Below are 16310 nucleotides of genomic sequence, written 5' to 3' on the forward strand. Positions count from 1 at the left end.
GGATTGCCTGAAACCTTACACTTGATTTCAACTTTCAGGAAAGAAAGGACATTTGGGAATAAAAGTACTCTCCATGAGGCAAGTCAGATTGCCCCTTCTAAAGACACACCAGGTGCTCGGCTGCGATTTCTTCTCCTTTTCATTTGCTGGTTGAAACACTGTCTTTTGTAGCACAGATTGAAAGGTACTGACAAAGAAGCAAACACTAAAGAAAGCTGAAACTGTAACTTCATCAGTTCCGTCATCTAAATTTGACTTCAGTAGCTAGAAATAATGCAGATAATATCTGTGACTGAAGACAGACCTTACCACAAACTTTTGACCTCACTCATACTACAAAATACTCCTCTCCCTAATTATTCTCACCAATCTTGAGCTTAACCACAAATGAACAAGAAAGATGTTTAATTGGAAGAAACTGTAAACCCCACCTCTTCTGCTGTTGCTCTCTGCTCTTGGACAATGTGTAGAAGGTGAGGGTACAGGACACTTAAACTGGAATGATGGCTTCAAACCAAGGATGGAACAGACCTCTGAAGGTCCCACTCCCACTCATGGCTGGGCCAGCTTCAAATATCTATCAGGCTGTTCATGGCTTTGATCAGACAGATTCATTTTTAACTATCATCTCCAAGATTTTTTTTCCTCATATCGATTCAGAATGAAAAATGAACAAATGATTATTGCCAGTGTGATTCCTGTAATCCAGACCTTCTTTAGGAATCTGAAGCAGGAGCAAAGCAGGTCAAGTAGTAATCCGTGAAAGGTCCATGACGACAGCTGAGGTGAGATCAGGGGAGGACTAAATGGAAGACTTCACGCAATGCCCAATTTACTGCCACTTCTGAATGGATGCTCAAAGTTCAGTTCCTCCCATGCCAAAGCAGAGGGAGCTGTTGGAGGTGGCAGTGACCGGAGGGATGGGGACCTCGATGGTGCCTTGCAGAAAGAACTGGACTGCGATCTGTGGGTAGCAGCTACAGCAGCTCCCACCATCTCTCCCCAGTATGGCTGAGACCAGGTACACTCAGATGTGCACCCCAGGCACAACTGCACATACACACCAGGGACACGCATAAAACTCGCAGAGAAACACTCTGTGAAAGCTGATGGCATCAGCAGCCTCAGCCAGTTCACCACAGGCTGATCAGAATGAGGGTCCGTCAGTGAGGCATACAGACATCTGTAAACATATATGCGTATGCACATACAATACAGATCTCCCAGTCACTGCCCTTGACACTCAGGGTGTGTAGTGCCTGCCCTTAAATCCCCAGTTTCCGGCACCCGGACATGTGAGCCCTGAGGTCCAGCACCACTACGACAGCTTGTACAGGCCTTCCTGGCTCACCCACAACAACCTACCACCCTCACACAAACACAAGTAACCCCCTGCCACACAGGCACACTGTGAATCTCCCCACAGGTGGGCTGAGGTACTCAGTCTATCCAGTAACTGACGTGGGACCCTTCCCCCCAGCTTTCCAGTTCCCTTGCACACACACCATCACCCACACGTAGGCACAGGGGTCCCCCAGTAACAGTAAGTCACTCAGCCTTAGACACTCAGTCGACCCACTAGCAGCCCTGGATCCCAGGTCTCCCAGCTGCCGGCATCTGTGTAGGCAAGCCCCTGAGGCCCCCAACCCCACTCCAGCTGCTGGGACACAGACCCACTCGCACACACAAACACATGCACAGACACGTATGTGTGATAGATCCCCCCGTAACCAGCCTTAGACACTCAGCCTGCGCAGCAGCTGGCCCTTGGATCCTCCCATCTCCCCTTGCCTCACGCACGCAGCCACACACACGCAAACGGGTCTCTCAGGTGATGTCCAGACCTCATGGTCTCTGCAGTGGTTGGCTTGGTCCTGCTGGTCCCTTCAGCAGCCAGCTCTTGAACCCTGGGGTATGTCTGGTACCGAGCCAAAATTTAGGCCACTTTCAATACCTGGTTTACAAGTCGCTTACCCTACTCAGGCAGGCTGGCTGGCCTCTCCGGTTCCTGGCACATCAGCCACATGAGGCCCAGTCCCCTGCTCTGGTTGCTGGCACTCAGTCAAGACTTCAATCTTTACCCAATCTTTAACCACTCTTTCACCTCCGAGCAGTCAGGTTTTCCTGTAGGGTTTCAAGGATTAAAGCACACTGTGCTGCAGCCAGGAGAGGTAAAAAGGTGCTGGCAAAGCGAACAGCTTCCTGTGAAAGACCCATGCCTGGGCTGGCAAGGTTAGGCTCTATCTGAAAGATAAGGCAGGTATTTCCAGTCTCAGTCTAAACTGGGTCTGGAGGACTTCTCAGGTTTTGCATTTTGTCACCAGGAAATGAAGTTATCAAACAACCCTTCTGTCTTCCTTGGAAGGAGCCGTAGATCGTAGGAAAGTGACACAAGTCCAAAAGTAAGGGAAAGGAGTTTTTTCCACCCTCTGCAGGTTGGTCCAGCCCTTCCATGTCTTTGGTATCCTTTCAACCTTGTTTTGGTTGTTGAGATTGCATCAGTGTATTCTTCCCCTTGTGCCCTGTAGGAATGATCGTGCTTCAGGCTTCACACTGAATTGGTGCCTCCTTGGTTTCACACCCAGGCAGGAAACACACAAACTTTAAAACCAACATAGAGCTTGATCTCTCACTTTGGATACAAACACCAATGGAGTGTGAAAAGCTGTGGACATCATTGTAAATGCTGAAATGAAGTGGCGGACATTCTTCCAGGAAAAGTAAGTATGTGTGAGGTAAGGATGGTGGCTGTCTGAACAAGCCTTGCAGTCTAGTGCTGGGGGAGGGAGGGGCGGAAGCAAGTCTCATGCAGCCGGTATATGTGGTCTGCCAGTTCCCACAGCGCTGCGACAGAAGCATGGTTCCTACTCTTCTCATGGGCTCCGTGCTAAAATAAGTTGTTCTCAAAATCACGAGGGAGATGGAGCTTCACGAGAAAACAAGGTGAGATCAGGCAAAGTGCACGGCCAGACAAGCACACCAATGAGCAGCCTGTTCATACGTGACCAGCCCCTTTCATCCCCCATCCCCGCTTTCCCACACGCGTTTTTCCTCAGGCCACCTCGATCCTTCCCTTTCCCCACCTTTGACCCTTGCTTTAAACATCCCATAGTATCTTTTGTACAAACCCAAAATGCGGCTTCTGGCATCCCGTAATAAGTGCCTTCAGCCTGCAGGCAGTTAAGTTCCTCAGCCTGCAAGGGGCCAAAATCAAAGACAAAGTCATGTGAGAGAATCTAGAGGTCAGAGCTGGCTTCTCAGCTTAGCCATCAGTTGTGCTGCACTTGAAAGACAGTGTCTCCTGCTTCTCGGACAAAGCCCAAAGCCAAGCACAAAGGCATAGTGGAAAAACCCTTCTCTCTCCTCCATGTATCGTCAGTCCTCTGAGCACCCACAAAGCATGGGTTCACGCTCAGTCTGTGCTTTACAGCAAATCAACCAGGTACTTCAAAGCTGAGATTTCACCATTGTACTGGTTTTGGCTGGCACAGTTACATTTCTTCATAGTAGCTTGTATGCAGCTATGTTTTGGATTTGTGACCAAAACAGTGTTGATAGCACAGGGATGTTTTTGTTACTGCTGAGCAGTGCTTACACAGAGTCAAGACCTTTTCTGTTTCTCACACCACCCCACCAGCGAGTAGGCTGGGGGTGCACAAGAAGTTGGGAGGGGACAGAGCTGGGACAGCTGACTACAACTGACCAAAGGGATATTCCACATCACATGATAACATGCTCACCATGCTCACCATGCTCAGCAATAAAACTGGGGGGGATGGGAGGTTGTCAGGGAGGCTGCTGCTCAGGGACTGCCTGAGCATTGCTTGGCTGGTGGTGAGCAATTGTTTTCATCTGCAGCACTTGTCTTTATTGGGTTTATTGGGTTTTATTTTCCTCTCTCTTTGTTTTTTTTCTCTCTTTTCCTAACAATTTTATTTTTATTATTATTTCTTTTTAATTATTGAACTGTCTTTATCTCAGCCCACGAGTTTCTTTCTCACTTTTACCCTTCCAATTCTGCCCTCATCCCATGGGGAGTGAGTGAGTAGCTGTGTGGTGCTTAGTTGCCAGCTGGGGTTCAACCACGACACCTGTAGTTCTTGGAGCAGTCGGCTCCAGAGATGCCTCCAGGTAGCTGGTGTGAATGGGACAGCTCAGGTTTGTGTCCCTCTGCTTTTCATAGTCCTCTCTGATTGTCTGAGTGAGTCTTGAGGCCTCAGTCACCTCCCGTATGTGTCCTGACACATCCCAAGAGAGGCAGTACACATTCTCAGTGCTCACCTTTAAAAACATTGCCCTGGTAAGCTGCAACACAGAGTGTCCACTCTGACCCTTCCGATATTTTGAACAGAAAAATACATGGGTGCACAGAACACTAATTCTATAATAACACCACCATGCAGGGCCCGGACATGCCCCAGCCCATGTGCTCAGTAGTGTGGTTGCACAGGGCCATTCAAGATGTCACAAGCCTTGCAAAGTATCTTCTGGCTTGGGAGGTTTGACTTTGTTGTCAGTGATATTAAAGGCCGTGTTTTCCTCATGGACCACCCTGGGGTTTTGCTTATGCTCCCTTATCTCACAGCTCTGTTTGTCGCTGTTAGGCTCCAACACCTTTGTGTTGTTACTTTCTCGCTGGTATTCCAGAAGGGGAACTTGGGGTTGTGATTTCAGGTGTCTCCCAGGAACTCTAGGATGCAAAGCCGTGCCAGAGGGGACATAAGGCAATTACTTTGTCTTCTATTCAGAAAAGCTCCTCATGGGCACAGAGAAGACACAGTGTCTTACCTTACAGTTGTTTGAATTACCAGCCAAGAGAGGAATTGCTGAGAACGTCAGCTCTTTCCTGGAAACACCAGAATACTGAAGAGGGGTGGGAGTTTGCTCAAGTGTTTATTATCATTTAGTTCTACAGCTTGGTGTTGTCTGAAATGTCTCCCCAGTTTGGGTCTGTGCTCCTCTGATAGCACCATCTCACACATCACAGGAAGCAAAGTGGTTTGCAGCTTTCTGCTTTATCTCTTGGTGGGATGGAAACTGGACGGTTAAAAAGCTTCCAGGAAGCAGATTAATGCAGATTAAATGTCATGCTGGCAGGCTGTAGAAGAATGGAAATGTGAAAGGTGAAATCTAGCAAACAGAGAAGCAGACATTTTCTAAGAAGTCCGGAAAAATCCTGGAGCACGTCCTCTCATAATGCATGTCAGTGCATATGAAGGAGAGGAAGGGAATCGGAACAACCAACATGCATTGACCAAGGGTAAACCAGACCTGACCAACGTGACTGAATTCTGTAATAAAGTGACTGGAATTATGGATGGGGGTGAGCAGTGTTTGCCATTTGCCTTGACTTTAGGAAGGTTTTTGACATTGTCTCCCAGCACATTCTTCTAAGTTAGGATGTTATGATCTGAGTGAGTGGACAACTGGATGGGTAAAACCAGGTTGGATGATCAGGCTCAGAGAGTGGTGGTGGTGTTAATAGGTCATACCCTACCTGGAGGCCTGTAACAAGAGGAGTACCATAGGGGTCTACACTGAGGAGAGGTTGAGGGAACTCAACTTGTTCAGACAGAAGGGGAGGGCTTGGGGGGACCTAGCAGCAGCTTTCCAACACCTGCAAGCAGCCATCAGGAAGATGGAACCAGGCTCTTCACAGCAGCAAATGGTGGGAGCACGTGAGATAAAGATAATGGGTAGACATTAATACGTAAATAACTAAGTAAAAGAGGTTCAGGCTATGTGTAAGAAAAAACTTTTTCACCGTGAGAACAGTGAAGCATTGGAATCAGTTGTCCAGCTGTCCAGTCTCCATCCTCAGCGTCAGCACCTTAAGTACATTCCCCATCCTGGAGGTTTGACTGTCTGGGTTCATGGCCAAATTAGAACCAGTGCAACTGAGGGCTGTGTCCCTTCCCTCTAGTAACACAGGAGCCAATGCTCCCAGGGAGGACTTCAGAGAGGCCTCAGCCTGGGCTGCTCCCCTTCTCATGCGAGCTGCTTTGAAGAGGAGACTCTGACTCTGCTCCTCACCTGAGCTCCAGCTCCAGCTGTGTCTCAGCCATGCCTGCGTCTGGTCGTGCAACCTGCTGATCTGGACCTGGGCCCATACACTGACTTCCCAGATTGACCTCAGACTTCCCTCGTTACTAGGGACTTGTCTGATCATCTAGAACCCCACCTTACCCTGAATATTACCCTGAACTTTCCTTGCTCTCCTCACTTGAATACTGTGGGACTGGGGCCTTTTTGGCAAAGCCACTGCTTCTGCCTTCCTTGTTATCTCTTTTGGTTACTCACTCCCTTTCACACAGGAAGCTGCCACTTCTTGTTGCTCCCAGACACATGGAGGTTTTCAAGACCTGATGAATAAAGCACAGAGCAATTTTGATCTCAGACCTCACCCTGCTCACCTGCATAAATCTATCGCGCAGTGTCATCAGTAAAATCTGATGGAAAACCAGTGTATCTTTCACTAGTGATAGGAACATTAGCGCTCAAGGTTGTGAGTCTCTGGTAGGTCCTGTGCCTTAGCTACTCTGACAGGTGATTTCTGATATCCAGAGGGCACCTCTGGTGGCAGTCAGTCCCTCTAATAAGAACCAGGACCTTTGCCTGGCCCTGTTCAGCTCTCACTGTTCCTATCAGGGGACAGGGAAAAAAAGAAAAAGAAAAAAAACCAAAACCAACCCATGTCTAGGATCCAGGGAGGCTCTTGTTCAGGGTCTCCAATGAGATATGCACTCCTCTCACTGCTGCCTGGGTACTGGGCACTCTGGGTACTCTGAACAAGCCCAGATCTCTCCAGCTTTTGGAGGACATGGTGTCAAAACCAAGAGATAGTGACATGAACCCCTCACCAAACCACAGTCTCCAGTGTGTAAGAACAAAAGCAGCAAATGACACAAGCTGAAAGCAGGCTGAGGTTTCCTGTTTCAGCTCCAAACTTCGTATATATAGATTGCCATTCTGTCGCTCTCTCCTGCCTGGCCATAGCAACTGTTTTGGCTCCTCAGGACAGTAACAGATGATGCTGCTTCTCCTTCTGCTTGCAAGTGCTTTTCTCCTTGTCCCATGGGCTGGGGCTGGTGAGTACGGAGAGATGGGATTTAGGCAAGGACATGCAAGGGCAGAAATGGGCATTGAGTAGGAACTCTGGTACCTGCCTTGCCTTTTCTCATATGTCTACTTTCTACTCTACTCATATCTCTCAGCTCAGACGGTGTCTGAAACCAGTGACGCTTTTACAGGTACTAGTGTAGTGCCCTTTGATAGCATTTCAGACATCCAGAGTCAGGTGTGGTCAGTCATCCCCAGGAAGTCTTGCCTGTTTTTCTCTCCATTGTGCAGAAGCAATGCTTTGGACAGCCCAAGGAAGAAGAGTTATTGGCATCATTGGCATATGACATCAGAGGATGACCCTCTCTCCTCAAGCAGCTCCAAATTTCATGGGAAATAGCCGCATATGTGATATTAACACTTGTCATCTCTCTTCCAGGAAGGATCATTGGCGGATGGGAAGCTAAGCCCCACTCCAGGCCCTACATGGCTTATTTATCAATTGGAAGTGAGTCACAAATATCTACATGTGGAGGGTTCCTACTTCGCCCAGATGCAGTGCTCTCAGCAGCTCACTGTGTGGCTGGAAAAACGTAAGGCCCTCTCTTTCTTGTATGTGGGATTTTTTCATGTCTCACACAGTCATGAAGAGCCACAAGTCCTGGTCTGGGGTGAAAGAGTATTCTGTGTCTCTTGAGGCACAGCAGGGCTCTCTGTGAGCTGAGCTGTCCCCTGTGAGTTGCAGGAATTGCCTGCCCGGGGCTGTGTGCCTGGGACAGGACTCCTCAGCAGAGGTCTCCTGGTCCATGGTTCCTGCCATGGGTCAGAATTACTGTTGGAGAAGAGAGGCTGGTGTCTCCCATTCCCTGCTTCCCTTTTGTCTTCAGAATGGGACACATCAGACCTCTGTCAGCATGGGGTAAGGGACCCTCAGTTGAATTGTGGAAGGAACCCAGGCTACAGAGGGCAACTTGCTGAGAACTAATCTCTGGGGAGGCATGTCCCACCACCACCTACCTCAAACCACCTGCCATGGGGGCTGTGGTCAGTGCAGGTGGAACATGTGGGTGTTTCCTGGCAGGAAAGTGAATATCACCGTGACCCTGGGAGCCCACAACATAAAAAAGAATGAGCCAAGCCAGCAGAAGTTCCACATTGGCCACTGGGTCGTCCACCCCAACTATTCAGGAAACACCTTTGAAAATGACATTGTGCTGCTGAAGGTATGGCCTTACACATCCCTGCTGCCCAAGGGATCTCCCCCTGCTCACTTCCCCAACCCCATGAACTTGTTCCCATTCCTTTGCCCGCTCTAACCCTTTCTTCTCTCTGCTTGGCAGCTGAAGCCAAGGGCCAAGCTGACTAAGGAAGTCAGTTATATCCCCTTGCCCAGTCACAACAAGCCTGTGAAACTAGGAACTACATGCCAAGTGGCTGGCTGGGGCTGGACATCGATAACACAGGATAAGACTAGTGTGCTGATGGAAGTGGACCTGAAGGTGCAGAGTGAGAAAGTGTGTGAGAAGTATTTCAAAAAGCGCTTTCTCCAGCAGTCTGTGATCTGCGCTGGTGATAAGAATGGCAAAAAATCAGCTTTCCATGTAAGTGTTGTTTTCGTCTCTGAGCTTGGGATGAGGTTGGGACTAGACAGTCAGGTTAGTTCTCAGGTGGGGGATGAAGGGTATTAAAATGAAGTAGATTCTTCAGGATGGTGTGCTGAGGCTTCTCTCAGGAGCTCTGAAGCTGACGTGCTCCCTGAACCAGGGTGCAGTTGCCCAACTGTCAGCATCGTGTGCCTTTTTACATACCTGGGGATATTCTACCCAGCCTAGCCACTGCTCCAGCAGGCTCCAGATCTCATGTAAATCCTTTGTCATATTCTCCTGACACAGTGGGATGGCTCAAATATTCCCACACGTCTAAAGTAGGACTCGATTCTTCTTTTCAGGGATGTGAAGCCAGTTTTTGAATCTCACACGGCCTCCAGGCCTGAATTGCTTCACGGGTCTGCTTAGAGGAGTAGTGAGGCAGCTACCAGCCCTGCAGAGCTGGGTCTGGAGGGAGATGGTCGAAAGAGGAGGTTCTTCACATGGAGGGAGGCAAGGGGGCCAGTTTCTTCCTTAGGGCAGGGGGAGGTGCGATTTGACATGTCTGACCCTCCCACTCCTTTTACCTCACAGGGTGATTCTGGTGGCCCATTAGTCTGCAATGGGAAGGCTCACGGCATTGTTTCTTATGGACTCAAATATCACATTTTCCCTGAAGTATTTACCAGAGTCTCCTATTTTGAATCCTGGATACGTGAAGAGCTGAGGAAGTTTGAGCTCCAAGACCTCCCTGACTCTCCCTCCTCTGACTAAAATACTCAGTGCCCCATTTCCACAATGCATCAAACTTCTGCTGATGCTCAGAGGCTTCCAGGGGCAGCTGAAATGGAGTCAGAGATGCCCTCATGGCATATACACAGGCTTCTGCACTTCGTGGCAAGGTAAAAACGCAGGTCCCAAGCACGCACAGTTTCACATTATTCCCTTCCTCCCACTGCTACCCAACAGCGCTACCTCCTGCTCTGCTTTCTGGCCACCAATAAAGACGTCTTCAAACTTGCTTGCGTGTGCAGCCTTCTTGGGAACAGGATTAAAAGCCTGAGCATGAGAATGAGGAGGCTTAATGCAATGTGGTAGTGACAGGTAGTGAGCTGATACCAGGAGCATATTGTGCTCTTTAATGTACAGGATGCCAAACAAAATAAAGCTGTTCTGTGTTAGTTCCCTGAGCTGCTGTTAATGACAGGAAGTATGATCAGTAAATCCAAGGGACAAAAGTCCACTGAAAGTTACTGAACAGAAAGGAGAGAGGAATTACTTTTGCCAGTTCTAGACAAGTGGTCTAAATTGCCTTTAGTACCATGGGGGAGACACAGACATTTCTGACACCCTCTTGGCAATTCTGTGGCATGAATCCCTACATGCTAAGCAGACTGTCTTTCAGATGAAAAAGGCCTTGAACATGCTTTACTTCTCTTTATTACTCAAGAAGTGTATTGGGACAATAATGTTTCCTGGGAATTTAGGGCCTTTTTAGATGTCCCAAGCTATTCCATTTTGTCTCCAGCTGCTGCTCCAGAAGGTGTATGGCACATCCTATGTTGTATCACCCAAACCATGACAATGATTCCGATACCCTAAAACACTTGTATTTAAGCCATTTTTGAAACTCAGAAGGGTGATTCCATTGAGATGTTCCTACTGCAGAGGAGCTGAATCTTGTGGAGCCCCTAAGCTGTATCTACTATCCCTGTTCTTGTTGTAGTCCAGAGCATCTAAAGCAGCACAAGATGCCGGTAAAAGAGAGTTCTTCACTAGGAAGTCAGAACGTCTTTCCTGTCCCCTAGGTGCTTCCTCACCAAATTTAAGGAAAAGACACCAGGCCTCTCAACTATGAAGGTGTCAGACACAAGTATGGTTAGGACAGCAACAGGTTTCTTCTCCTGTTCCAAACTCCACTGACCAGGAGCAGGGTTGTTTGACAGATGTACTGAACAACCCCCATCACGTGAGTTGCTTCACCTGATATTCTTTTCCCCTCCCAAGTTCTTCCCCTTTACCACTAGCTACCCCCTTAAATAAAATGCCCACGCCTGTTTACCCTTTCCTCATTAACCTAGGTCTTTCTACATTTAAAGACTTCCTTGATATTTATGACATGGTTGCTCTGGTAATTACTACCTTGTTGATTAGTTCTGTTAAGCTCGTACTCCCCATTTGTTATCAGTAGTGTCCTATCATTTCCCATGTTGCTGTTTTGTTACCAGTGCCCTGAGTCAGGTCAAGCTATAGACACATTACAACCCTTTGCTGTCTGCAATGCCTTCTAATTACTCATGTCATTGTCTTCTTAGTGTAGGGCAGGGATGGCCATCTGTACACATATACTAACACCGATTCTTAGATGCCTATACTTAGGTCCAAGTCAGGTGCTTAATCCAACCACTAATTATTCCTGTCCCAGTTTCCTAAAGCTTAAATAAGATGGTGTCGTGGTTTAGTCCCAGCCGGCAACTAAGCACCACACAACCGCTCACTCACTCCCCCCAGGTGGGATGGGGGAGAGAATAGGAAAAGTAAAAGCGAGAAAGCTTGTGGGTTGAGATAAAGACAGTTTAATAGGTAAAGCAAAAGCCACGCATGCAAGCAAAGCAAAACAAGGAATTCATTCACCACATCCCATCGGCAGGCAGGTGTTCAGCTGTCTGCAGGGAAGCAGGGCTCCATCACGTGTAACGGTTGCTTGGGAAGACAAACGCCGTTACTCCGAATGTCCCCCCTTTCCTTCTTCCTCCTCCAGCTTCATATGTTGAGCATGATGTCATATGGTATGGAATATCCCCTTGGTCAGTTGGGGTCAGCTGTCCCAGCTGTGTCCCCTCCCAACTTCTTGTGCACCCCCAGCCTACTCGCTGGTGGGGCGGTGTGAGAAGCAGAAAAGGCCTTGACCCTGTGTAAGCCCTGCCCAGCAGTAACTAAAACATCCCTGCTTTATCAACATCGTTTCCAGCCCAAATCCAAAACACAGCCCCATACTAGCTACTATGAAGAAAATTAACTCTACCCCAGCCAAAACCAGCACATTCTCCACCCCTTATTCCATACCATTTACGTCATGCTCAGGTCTCACACTATCCAATACATTCTCATTAACCACCACCCCCCTTCCCATCCTTTGATACAATACACATATACCATTCCCTTAGTCTATGGACCACCACTGGGAAATGTCTGTAAAATGTCCATAAATGTCCACAAAATGTCCATTGAGTTAATTTAGTCCATAACGTTGGGTTCCATCTGTTATGGTGGTCACTCAGGACAGGAGAGGTGGTGTGTTGCGTGGAGTTACTGGGCACCAAAGCCAGCTCAGGTGGGGTCACTGCTGCACTTGCACTGCTTCTTGTAAGGCTTGTCCTCCATTGGTTCAGGTGGTTCCTGCTATAGTAATTCCTATAAGGTGCAACTCCAATCATGGGTTACAACAATTTAAAGGTATTTCCATTACAATCTCTACCCCGGTCCCTTTGGACCAGACCACAGCGTTTAACATTGCAATGAACTCCTCCCCTTGCTCTTAGCCTGGCTAGCAACAAGGGGTTCTTGCTATAGTAATTCCCATAACATGCAACTCAAATCCCGGGTTACAACAATTTAAAGGTGTTTCCATTACAACTGCCACCCCGGTCCCTTTGGACCAGACCATAGGGTTTAACATTGCAATGAACTCCTCCCCTTGCCCCTGCTCTGGCTTGGACTTGTCCACAAACTGCAGTCCCTTAGGGTTGTACCTGCTCCAAGTGGAGCCTTATCTGTGCGCCACAGTCTTTTCAGGGGTATACCTGCTGTGGCAGAGAGCTATCCACAGCCACAGTCGCTTTGAGGTGCACCTGTTCCAGTGTGGCCTTATCCATGGGTCACAATGCCTTCAGAGATATACCTGCTCCAGCGTGGCCTTACCCACAGCCACAGTCCCTTCAGAAGTAAACCTGCTCCAACATGGCCTTTCCCATGGCTGCAGTCTCTCCAGGGTTGTACCTGCTCTCTCGTGGGCTTATCCATGGCCTCACACTTTGAGGTGCTCCAGCATGACCTCATGCACAGCCGCTGATGCTTCCACGTGTACCTGCTGCAGCACGGACGCATCCACAGCCACAGATGCTTCGAGGTGTACTTGCCCTGATGTGGGCTTATCCATGGCCACAGACACTTCAGGGTGTCCTGCTCCTACAGGGACTCACCCACCGGTCACAGTCCCTTTGACTCGAGTTCACAGTGGAGTTCCAGCCTGTCCAGTAGAACAGCACAGCAACAGCAGCGATGCCCTGGCCATGGGCCACATTGCTGTTATCAAAATGTTCCCAGGCACAGCAGAGTAAGATGATAAGCAGCATGGCAGTACAGCAAGCAGCGAAAGCAAAAGGCAGCCACTAACAAGCAGTAGACTCTAATAGACAGTAAGGCAAGCAAACCCCATGGCAAGCACAGGAGCCTGCCGACTAATAGCAAAACAGCAATAACAGCTATAAATTCGATCTAGCGCATTCCAATCAAACCTGTCATTATCTTGAACCCTTTGAGCCCCACATTGGGTGCCAAAAAGGACTGTCGTGGTTTAGTCCCAGCCAGCAACTAAGCACCACACAGCCGCTCACTCACTCCCCCCAGGTGGGATGGGGGAGAGAATAGGAAAAGTAAAAGCGAGAAAGCTCATGGGTTGAGATAAAGACAGTTTAATAGGTAAAGCAAAAGCCACGCATGCAAGCAAAGCAAAACAAGGAATTCATTCACCACTTCCCATTGGCAGGCAGGTGTTCAGCTACCTGCAGGGAAGCAGGGCTCCATCACGTGTAACGGTTGCTTGGGAAGAAAAACGCCATTACTCCGAATGTCCCCCCTTTCCTTCTTCCTCCCCCAGCTTCATATGTTGAGCATGACGTCATATGGTATGGAATATCCCCTTGGTCAGTTGGGGTCAGCTGTCCCAGCTGTGTCCCCTCCCAACTTCTTGTGCACCCCCAGCCTACTCGCTGGTGGGGCGGTGTGAGAAGCAGAAAAGGCCTTGACTCTGTGTAAGCCCTGCCCAGCAGTAACTAAAAAATCCCTGCTTTATCAACATTGTTTCCAGCCCAAATCCAAAACACAGCCCCATACTAGCTACTATGAAGAAAATTAACTCTACCCCAGCCAAAACCAGCACAGGTGGGTTCCAGCAAGCATGACATGAATTACTAAAGCCTTTGAATGTTACAAACTGGACACTAGTTCCTTCTTCCCATCTTCACTCACTGGATTATAGGGGTAGCCAATACTCTATCCACTGAGGCTCTTATGCATATGGCAGAGACTGATCTATCCCACATTACATATCACTGAGACTCATGAGGGTGGAAGGCTCAGGTGTTTATTCACAGGTAGCCGATGACGTTATTTTTCCCTCTGTCCCATACCTTTCCATTCCCTCTGATTCCATTCCATTGAAGCAAGGAACTGTTCTGTGTGTACAAGTGGCTCCTTAAAGGACACAGTGATGTTGTTTGCATAAAGCCCTTTGTACTTCCCTTTGTTCTTCATGTGGACTTGGACTACCCAGTAAGAGAGTGATTTGTGGACTAACCACCACTATCCTAAATCATTCCACATGGAGAAAAGAAAACCAGAAAGCTTGTGGCGAGAAAAAGGAAGGAGAAAGAACTGAAAGAACAGGTTTCAGTAATTTACAAGATTATTGACAACTCTTTGTAGGTGGGTTCCTGAGTGGAGGGATGCATGGATGGATGGATGTGCAGAACTAGGTATGTGGATGGATGCATGGATGGATGGATGGTTGGAAGGAAGGATGGATGTCTAAGGAGAGACAATATGTTATTAGATTATTTTCTTTCCCGTTCTTGATTACATCCACATTCAACAGCACCTCAAATTTCTTGGTGTTTAGAAATAACCATACTCCATTTGACACTCTCCCTTAAGGCCTCCTGAAACTGTGTGTTCTTCAAGCTATAGATGAATGGATTGAGCAGAGGAGATACCACAGTGTTCAAGATGGATACCACCTTGCTGAGGTCCAGTCTGTTGGTCTGGGTGGGTGTGAGGTACATGAAGATGCAGCTGCCGTACGTGACAGACACCACAGTGAGGTGAGAGGCGCAGGTGGAAAAGGCTTTCTGTCTGCCAGCCACAGAGGGGATTTTGACCACAGCAGTAATGATGTTGATATAGGATACAGCCGTAATAGCTAGGCTACCCAGTAGGGTGAACACCACTGGGATGAAATTCACGCACTCTAGAACCTTGGTATTTCCACATTTGAGCTGAATCATTGGTGTGCTCTCACAGAAAAAATGATTAATGATGTTTGAACCACAGAATGGCATCTGGACATTTACCACTGAAGGAGAAAGAATGAGGACGGCCCCACCAATCCAGGCATTAATCACCAGCAGGCTGCAGACTTGTGAGTTCGTAATGGCCACATAGTGTAGAGGTTTGCAGATGGCCACATACCTGTCAAAGGACAATACAGCTAACAGAACAAACTCAGAGGTACCTAGCATGAAGTAGAGAAAAGTTTGAGTGAGACAATCCCGTGAAGAAATTGGTTTTTTGCCTAAAGCCAGATTGGCCAATGCTTTGGGATGACAGCGGTGGCAAAGCCAACCTCTAAGATGGAGAAATTCCTGAGGAAGAAGTACATGGGAATCTGAAGGTGATGGTTTCTCAGGGTGATGGTGCTGTATATGGAATTAGATTATAGCAACGGAATTCAGGTGTCCTTGAGGACAGAGATGGAGACTCACGCTGGTAACTAAGATACGCATCCTGGTCAAGACAATGGTACTGTACAAGAACCTTCACGTAGACAATAACCTATTTAGTGTGTGTAATGGTGTGTAGTGACATACGATTCATTCTAGAGAAGTACTCTGGAATTTAATCAAGACTTGTATCCTAAGCTAACCTCAGGTGATTTCAATACTAAAAATTATGCCCCTAGGAGGAGATTTCATATGCAAATATAAGTCCACCTTAGCAGAATGAGTTACACTAAAATTAAGACATGCACAGATGGACTTTAGTATGAGTGACCAATCAGTTATTGCAATGTGATTCTCTGCTATTGTTTTGTATAAAAGACCCTGTGTGCTTCCGAGAGGTGTGCTGGCTGATGTTAAATGCCCGGCACCCCACTCTGCAGACTGGCAATAAAGACAAATATCTCGACTCAGTGTGTTGATTGGCATTTTGCACACCGGGTGAAGAACCCTGATTTAGGGACAACAATGGTGATGATGAGAATGTTACCTGTTAAAGTCAAGGTGTAGGTGACTAGTAGGATGGTAAAGGGCACATACTGGAGTTGATCATCATCAGCAACACCTAAAACGATGAACTCCATCACTGTTGTTTGATTCTCCATCTGTAGCTTAGCTTTAAACAGATAAAAATATTTTATTTTTTGTTTATAAAACAAAAAGTAATGGGCAAGAGTCTTCAAAACCTTGTTCCTGAAATCAGCCAGTGTTCCACTAACAACTGGATGTTCTTCCAAAGAAGAGGATTCATCATGGCTCAATAAGGTCTCCACTCTGAATTGCCTGCTACCCTTGCGCACTGGTTTCTAAGATGAAGTCTACACTGCCTTTCTGAGTAATACTTAAATTCAATGCCCAGCATGTAAAGGCAAATGAATCCACACTGTAG

The 16310-nt window shown here is 47.7% G+C and overlaps 1 protein-coding gene and 1 pseudogene across 1 annotated transcript; one reads left to right on the plus strand and one right to left on the minus strand.

Moving 5' to 3' along the window:
- The first annotated feature begins 7030 nt into the window (after positions 1 to 7030).
- On the plus strand, positions 7031 to 9419 carry LOC132319461 (duodenase-1-like). Its single transcript, XM_059830251.1, has 5 exons — positions 7031 to 7088; positions 7499 to 7652; positions 8141 to 8282; positions 8400 to 8660; positions 9240 to 9419. The coding sequence occupies exons 1-5, from the start codon at positions 7031 to 7033 to the stop codon at positions 9417 to 9419; spliced, it is 795 nt and encodes a 264-aa protein (XP_059686234.1).
- A 5105-nt stretch (positions 9420 to 14524) lies between these two features.
- Positions 14525 to 16026, minus strand: LOC132319452 (olfactory receptor 6C74-like; annotated as a pseudogene).
- Between the last annotated feature and the right edge of the window lie 284 nt (positions 16027 to 16310).

The sequence above is a fragment of the Gavia stellata genome, chromosome 28 (assembly GCF_030936135.1).
Source record: "Gavia stellata isolate bGavSte3 chromosome 28, bGavSte3.hap2, whole genome shotgun sequence".
NCBI lineage: Eukaryota > Metazoa > Chordata > Aves > Gaviiformes > Gaviidae > Gavia > Gavia stellata.